Source organism: Neltuma alba, unplaced genomic scaffold (assembly GCF_004799145.2).
Source record: "Neltuma alba isolate B1F8T4 unplaced genomic scaffold, ASM479914v2 tig00005888_pilon, whole genome shotgun sequence".
NCBI classification, from domain to species: domain Eukaryota; kingdom Viridiplantae; phylum Streptophyta; class Magnoliopsida; order Fabales; family Fabaceae; genus Neltuma; species Neltuma alba.
In genome coordinates this window covers 26603-35373 of record NW_021634271.1, presented here as the reverse complement: position 1 = coordinate 35373, position 8771 = coordinate 26603, and the positions used below count along the sequence as shown (strand labels likewise).

The window sequence follows — 8771 nt, the reverse complement described above, 5'->3', positions numbered from 1 at the left end:
CAGGTGATTGAGTCTGTTTTCCAGCAAGACAAAGGCCAAGGGACTTCATTGGAGAGCTTCTCCAAAAATATTCTGGTTGGCAAAGGGCAGGTTACTGCCATGGCAGCTCTAAAGGAGCTTAGGAAAATCAGCAATCTATTGTCCGAGATGTGAAGCGAATCTCATGATGGTTTTGTATATGCTTCTGTAATTATAATTCTTTTCGTGACAATAAAAAGAGCTTCTTCCGCTAGGTTCCTTCCATCATCTACCAAGTTTTGCAGATGTTGAGAGATAAATATGTAAATAAGATTCCGGGTCACATAGTATGTTCATTCCTATTTATGGTTGGGTCATTTGAGATGTTAAACGGCCTCTAGTCGTCAGAGCAATAAAAGTTATTGTTAGTCATTTTTATTTACTTAGCATCCTGTGGATTTCCGTATGTATGGAGCAATTCAATACCGTTCCTAGATGCTTGCTTGCCAATTGATTTTTTACCTTACAGTTGTGCATTCTAAAAGTTGTCAAGACTTGTGGGGTTGCGTTCTAGGATTTTGTTTCCCCACACCAGGGTGTGTGCAAGTAGTAATGATAAGATTGGAACATACCTGGAAGAGAAGAAAGGAGCAGTTCACCTGGCTGTCCGCGCGCACCATTAAAAATAGGCAATGTGCTTCAATTATTACGGTGCAACTTCTTTCACCGATTATGGTGATTTATGATCATATTGGGCCTAAAACAAAAATATTTTGAGAAGGGGGGCTTAAGCAATATGTAGCCGATCTCATTTAATGAGATATGCGCTTTTTGTTGTTGTACGTTGAGACAGGGTGTACATACGGAGAAGATTCTTATATCATAAATAAATGATCAAATAATAATTTCTCCAAGTGACGGGCAACAATTTAATTTTATCACATTTCAAATACTAAGGATTTTTTAATTTCTCCATCCGAGCATAACATGTGTAAACTAAATCGGTTTAACATGTTACATTGAAGAAATCTCTAAATAAAAAAATAGATAACTAAGAGTACAAAAAATATGTAATATCGAGTGGCAACCAAAGAATCAGAGCATTTTTCAGGAAAAGAACAATAAATGTTAGCTTCCCACAAAGAATAAAAGAATGCAATGCCTTTATGAGGGTGGGTTAAGAAAGAAAGATGGCGATTGCTGAGACTCTAGAGCAGATTGTAATTACCATGTTGAGGTACTGAATTGTAAGGATGGCTAGGTACGGGTAAAGGGTCTCCAAATGGATTTGAAGAGCCTATAAACTGCATCTGTTGAGGGTATTGTCCCTGTGAAAATTGATTATTGTTGTTGTTGTTGTTGTTGTTATTATTATTATTATTATAATAAGGAACCATCATCATGTTGTGTTGTTGCTGAAACATCTGCTGCTGCTGTTCCAGCAATGCCAATTGCACATTGGTTGGAGGTGCTATGCTGTTCGACATGGCAAAGGGGTCATGTGGATTCTGATTGTGATGATCAAATGAGCTCTGCATGATCATTCCTCTGGGCCCATAACCCGCATTCTGCAGCTCAAGTTGTCTCCTCGCATTTTCGTCTTCATACAAACTGTCTAGTAATAGCTTGTCAAACCCACCCGCCTGAATCAGCAAAAAATGAGGACTTACAATCTCACAAGGCAAAAGAAAACAAGAAAAGAAAAATCCTCTTTATCCATAAGCCGTCTATATATAGAATGAGGACTTGTGTCTGTATATTTGAGAGAATGGTGTTATCATGTAGCAAGTTGAAAGGCTTCGTCACGTGTGATCTTAATTTGCTCAATTCTCCTTCACCGATGAAGTGAGGACTTGCAATCTCCTTCCGGCGAAAAAACATAACCGGTATGATCTACATTCTAAATTCCTTGGAGTCTTATTTTCCCACCAAAAAAGAACTAAATAAAAATGTGTTAAACTACATTATTCATGTACAACAGAAAAATTATATAGGACTCTCTGTAGTATTACCAAGATGGGGTTTCTAATCAGAGGTTATTCCTTACCTTTATTCTGGGGCTAATAATGCCTAAACTGTGTTTAGACAGAATAAAACAAAAGTCTTATTTTGACACTTGCCTTAGTGCAGGTGTCCTCAGTATAACCTAGATGCAGCATCAGAATTTGAGTTGTTCTGTGTTGATGATTATGCGCAGCATGCACGTTACAGTTATCTGGCCAGTGGAGAACTTTATCTATAGCCTAATTAATTATGAGGGATGGCTTTTTAAAGATTAACGAGGGTGCACTTAGAGATGAGTTGAAAATCAAATATGATAATTAACGAAGTAGTGGAGTTAGAAACCATTTTGCTATCTGGCAGCGGCTGGCTGATATTGTTGCTTGGTGTTGTGACAAGAGCAAGTTCCCAACCGGTAGTCCCAGCAATGTTACTTAACCCGGCGTTGATCGAAGGATAATTTCCTGCATAACATAGCGAAATCTCAACCATGATTGTACCAAGAATCAAACAACGAGTGCAGTTAATTTAAAGATAAGCCATAATTTAGTTTAAGAAGAAAACTATATCAGATCCCGTCCTAAACATGGCGTACATAAACAGATGAGAAATTCCAGAGGTGTTCTCATGATTTTATTCTCGGCTATTGCATGCTCATAAAAATTATTTCTGATACAGCTATCTGCCATTTTCTCCTATCAGCTTTAAGCTGCAAGGCAGAAAAGCCAATTGTTGTTCATTCAACAAAAAAGTGTAGTAATCGCGTTAAAATTAAATGCAAACCCTCCTCCGCCTCTGAAAGACTAGAAGATGAGTCCCGATGGGTATTCATCAGCAGAGTGGCAAATTCAATCTTCAGAAGCGAAGAACCATGCTATATATTTCATTAAACAACAACTGTCATACCACCAGGAGGAACAATTGCAAGAGCCAAAGCATTACTTTCTTCCAACTCTAGAGCTTTCGGATTTATTTCATTCAGACCCTACAAAAAATGGACGAACATGTGATCCATTCTTGCTAAACCAGTAACTCAAACGAGTGCATTCCAGACTAATAAAACATACCAGCAAGTCATCAGTACCATCAGTTGATATCAATGGAGGCAGCTCTACCTCCTCTTCCTTTACTTCTTTTTCTTCAACCATTTCTTCTGTTTTAATCTCACTCACTTCTACGGCATGTTTCTCACTTTCTTCGGGTTCTGGTTCTTCATTCCCAGGTGATTGATCAGTTTCCGGACACTCCTGATGTCAAATGCCTCTAATTAATTAACTAATATATGTATCCACGTATCTCTCTACACACACACTCTCTCTCTCTCTCACACACCCACACCCCCACCCCACTACCAACAAATCGGTATGATTGGTGGAGAGTTTTGACTGAAAGAAAGTCACCGAATGAAGAGTGGTAGATCGTAGCCACCAAAGTGTGAGCTTTTCAAGTGCAACCGATTGACAGGGGCTAAATATTTTGTGAAGTCATAAATGAGTTAGTTTACAAATCCCATAATTATTTTTCTGATGACGGTTTCCTACCAGATTTTGGTGCCAACAATACATGATTGAGGTATGCTAAACCATTTTACGTTGATGAAGTGAAAAATTTTTTCGTTACATATTCAAAAATTAAAGTTAGGAAGTTTAAATATGTCTTATGAAAATACAACACTGATTTTTTTGATTCTATCTTTTCTTTTTTGTCTTAGTCCACACTTTATATCTATACATGAACCAAATCTATAGGAAGTCACATGATTCATAAGCCTTTGGTTAATTTTAGTCTTAATTCAATATGGGATAAGGGAAATAACATCACCACAGGCTCAGGTTTGGAGAAACGTACTAAAACAGCCAGTAAGTGTAAAGGGGATGGAACGAGGTCCAATTGAGTGGGAAGTGGGAACGAGGAGAGAAAAACCCACTTCAATATGCCTCGTTGCCAACCCTGAGAGCATCCTCAGAAATCAGCAACCCACTCGCGGAGTTGCAGATTTTCCTCACCTTGAGGGAGTGGCTTAAGCTGTACAGGCCATATTGCACAAGTCCTATAGATTGCACTCTTAGAGAGACAGATCTGAATTGCATGTTCAGGTTTAGCATTTTACTAGATATGCAGAGAAATACTTTCCTGTCAATTGGAGTTCGTAGACGAATATAGAAGCATTCATATATACACATATACGTTGTCCAAATAATTTTTTATATCGCTTCTACTCACCAGTTCCTTAACGGAAGAGCCAGCCTGGGGTGCTTCTTTTAAGTAATCTTCCATTGTGGCAAGAAATGATGGGGGTGGCTACTTATTGAAGAAAAGAGCTCCATGAGAAAGTATTTAATGGTATCAAATAAGATATTATTATGACAAAAAAGAAAACCTGTCTTAGTGCCGGAAACTGGAAATTCCTAGCAAGGTCCAAGCCCTTGCAATACTCATACAAGTCAGCCAGATGTTTAGCCTGTATGATAAGAAAAGTTGACCATCAGTGCAACCAAGTATGCCTTTTGAAGGGATTACATATAGGGCGCACGATTGAATTCATATTGAACAGCAACAAAAAGCGTCTTTGAAGAAAGCATCATTTTAAACCTGCTGGCCGGCTCTTTTGTATATGTTCAAGGCCTTAAATGCATCATGTCTAGACATATCGAAGAACTGCATCATGGTAGGGATAACGTTGATAATTAGCAGTAACCAACTAAAATTAAGCTCAAGAGATCAAAGTATCACATTAAACCAAAGTTTACCACGTCCACGAGATTTATAATTCCGTCATTGACTGCACAATACACTTTGAAGCTCTCTTTCAATACCTAAGTGGCATTGCCAAATACCAGAAAAACAAAAAGGAAGAGGGAAAATCAGATGACTAAGTAGAGATGTCATCATATAAGAGAAGTGAAAGAAATTCATAAATTTTTTTAATTACAATAAAAGATGTGCAGAAGTCCATGATGATAGCAATTCTACCGTCTGATTCGATATCTTAGAAAAATCTCTGATCTTCAGTGATCTGAAGAGCCATTTTTAAACGAGAGCTTTTGAAGAATGAGGAGTATTAATGTTTTTAAAAAGATTATAGTGAAACCATTCCCCCATTTAACGACTTAAGCTTTCTAGTTGAAATAATTCTTGACAGGTGTTAAAAAAACTGTGCTGTCAAATGTTTAATCGATCATTGTTGTCCCCTGTTTTAATTAAAATTGAGTTTTAGCACAACATAGTTGGAATTCCTGTTGTCTACACTTCATACATAAAGTCCAAAAGGCTTTACGCGAGGGGACACATCAATGATGTTTATATTACTGTTCATAAAGCTTTACTTCTCTTTTACTATTTCGAGTTAAAACGATTCCCCATATTATCTCATGAATATAAATGCCAAATCATTCTTCTTTTTCCAATATATCAGTTTTATTATGCATACAACTTCTCAGAGGCTAAGGAATCCGATATTCCCGCATATGAGCTTTAATTCTCCCTCAGTTTCAAGAAACTTTCTGAAGTCATGCAGCATAGAACTAGTGAAGTATGAACGACAATTACAATACATTCGTACCAGGGCCAGCGCATACTGGATGAGATAATTGTAACAAGATGCTCCTTCAGGCTGCGGGGTAATAAAGCATATAAAAAATCATTCTAAGAAAAAGACTGTGATATGACAAAACAATTACAAGCATCAAGTTGCCAAACATGAGTTTCACCTGACAACCAGTAAGACGGTGAACAAGCTGCTGCAGGGCAGGTAGCTGCTCCAACAGCTCATCACAAGCCAACATCCGGGTTCTGCTATGTGTCTGTCAAAGCTAAAGTCTGATATTCTAAACATGGTAATAAAACAAATGGAAACATTAACTTACAGTTTCAAACAAGGGGAAGCACACACCTTAGTCCCAGATGGTGATTTTGTTAGGCGCTCTGACTCGACGTCATATCTTAAGACTCTAAAACATTCTAGTCTCTCTTCTAAATATAGTGCATATGCTCGAACCCATGCAGAACAATCCCAAGCTGCATAGAGTCTGGTTAGGCATGAAATGCAGCAACATTCATACACAAAAAAGCGTCTAGACGAGCCTATAGGGAAGAAAAGTTACTTATTCAATTTTCAGAACTAATTTACCTAGAGGGCTTGAGTCATCTTTGAAATTGGAAATTTGGAAAATATTTCCCCTGCGGCAGAAGCTTTCAAGCTCTTCCCTGAAGGTAGGATCGCCCTCTCTCAAAGTCCTATGAATGACTATTAGAGTCTTTACAGCAACCTTTGACATCATTATTCAGTCAAGCCGAAGTAAGTTTCAAGAAAAGGTTAAAAAATCACAGTTAATTAGAAATATATGATCCTATTGAAATTACAAGAGTATACATTTCCTTCATATTTTTGAATGGTTTGTTGTACCTAAGAACTGTTTAGCCCCTATCCATCCCTTTGCACATATCAATTGTTCGGGAAGGACATTGAACCACAATTCATATTGTACATTTTGAATGTGAATAATCGAATGAGTTCAACTCTTAATTTTTACCTTGTCAGCCAATATTTGCGCATAAAAAGAAAAGCAGGGGTATCAATTCTGTCACCAACTTATTCAGAGACTTTCTATAATTTTCTATATTATATAAAAGATTTTAAGCGAAAAATGATTTACTATCCAACTTTTAGTCTTGGACAATCTCCTCGCAAGTGCGTGAATGCAATATGCCACATCTGCCCGCGGCTGGTGTGCCGACGTCGCGTAGAATATTTCTGTATAGAGTTCAAGGCGGAGCCGAGAGACACAAAGATCAAAAGAAAAGAGGTTAGAAACAAATGAAAATGAATTATTGCAATGAAAAACCAATCCAATTTCTCCTCTAAGTTGGCATTATGATAACGAGTAATTCACTGTTCGAATCGGAGTCAATAGAAAAGAAAATATGCACAGATTGATTAAACTTAACTCTAAAAAATGATCCGTCGATTCAATGAAACAAATTGTGCGATAATGCATGCAATATTAAAGACGAAAGCTTATAATCGTATTCGAAAATTACGACACATTAAGAGAACGAGGTATATAAACTCACTTCGAACATGACGTTCCTTAGGAGGATATTCTACGTGACTGGTAGCCTTTACAATTGCAATATCCAAATCCTTCAACAAGAAGATGAAGCAGGATCAAAACATTAGACGGATGAAAGGAAAAGAAAAATTTAGAACAAATCGAAAATTGAGCTATAGGAAGTTTTACAACTAATGGAGCGTGAGATGTGGGGAACTCACCTTGTATTCGCTGTTGACCTTTGCAAGGCCGACCATGGTGGAGTCCTTGAGAGCCCCATAGGCTTTTCTGAAGCTCTTAAACGTCCCCATTCATAAACTGTGATTGCAATGGAGGGAGAGAAAGAAGAAGGAACAACGTGCTTCTTCTTCTTCTGCTTCTGTAAGCCTGTCGTTTTCAATGACGAAAACGACTCCAGTTTCCTCAAAATGTGCCCAGGCGCAACGTGAAGGAACATAGTAATAGAAGGGCAAATTGGTAGTTTCATGCTGTCTGCCACGTAACTAATTTCTGAAATTTCACAACGGAACGGGAATTGAGTTAACGGACGAATTATGATTCCATACAAAGGCCATTGTTAAATTAATTCTCTTATCTTTAATCTTTAATTAATTTTATTATCAGGCCAAAAAACATAATACATTTGAAAACATAACTTTTTTAACTACAGAAGAACCTTTGGATGGTCGAAAAGAAAGTTTTAATTCATGAATTATCTTTATCGTTGGCCCAAAAAAAAAATTATCTTCATCATTACAATTAAAATCATGGGACTTTCTTTTCAATTACAGAGATATTTTCATGTGTATATTAAGTTTAAAATGAGTTACATCATTCACATTTATGAATAGTATGACTTATTGTAATTCATCAAAAGAATACTGTTTATTATATATTTTATATTGACCTAATTATCAAGATATTAAATTTCAATAATTCAATATGATTTATCCTATTTTTCTGTAATAATTTTAAGAATAATATATATGAAAGTAAAATAAATCGTCCTTTGTTTTTTTTTAATTATAGAGATACTCCTCCGGTCCTAATTATAAGACCCAATTGACTTATTTGAGGAGATTAAGGAAGTAAGTTAAGTTGGTTATTTATAATAAATAAGTGTTGTCATTCCTAAAATATCCTTGCTAATTAAGTATATTGGCTAAAACTATCATTATTAGAAGGATTATCTTGGAAAAAAATGCATAAATATAAGAGACAAAATAGATTGGGTCTTATAATTAGGACCAAATAAAAAGTCAAATTGGGTCTTATAATAAGGACCGGAGGAGTATCTATGTTTTCAAAACCGACCCTTAGTCCAAATTTTATTCAATGAAATAATGTTAAAACTTTAAAATAATTTATATATCTACATAATTTTATTGACTATCCTATTTGTTAAAGAATTTTTTCTTTTGGCATATAGTTAAAAAATTAAAGTATCCTGGATAAATGCTATAAGAGACATTCTATTTTTCTCTCTTAAGTCCTAATAAAGTTTGTTAACTACTTATACACAAATTACAAAATGAATAACAACTTGTTTTAAAAATTTAAAACACTTGCCACTCATATCAATTAGTTATATTATATGTATATACTACTTCCGGTCCTTAATATAAAAAATAGTTGACTAATTTGAGCAGATTAAAAAAATTAGTTAAATTAGTTATTTGTAATAAATATGTGTTATTTTTTTTTAAAGTATCCTTGATCATCAAATATATTGGCTAGAACTACTATTATTATAAGAATTAC

The 8771-nt window shown here is 35.8% G+C and overlaps 1 protein-coding gene across 1 annotated transcript; it reads right to left on the bottom strand.

Annotated features, from left to right (window-relative positions):
• Positions 1 to 1166: 1166 nt before the first annotated feature.
• LOC114748990 (putative clathrin assembly protein At4g25940) lies at positions 1167 to 7321 on the bottom strand. Its single transcript, XM_028937449.1, has 15 exons — positions 7232 to 7321; positions 7033 to 7102; positions 6615 to 6712; positions 6089 to 6227; positions 5852 to 5976; positions 5670 to 5762; positions 5522 to 5572; positions 4710 to 4775; positions 4552 to 4617; positions 4340 to 4420; positions 4183 to 4260; positions 3027 to 3206; positions 2866 to 2944; positions 2305 to 2423; positions 1167 to 1601 (listed from the first exon to the last, which is right to left on the bottom strand). The coding sequence occupies exons 1-15, from the start codon at positions 7319 to 7321 to the stop codon at positions 1167 to 1169; spliced, it is 1770 nt and encodes a 589-aa protein (XP_028793282.1).
• Between the last annotated feature and the right edge of the window lie 1450 nt (positions 7322 to 8771).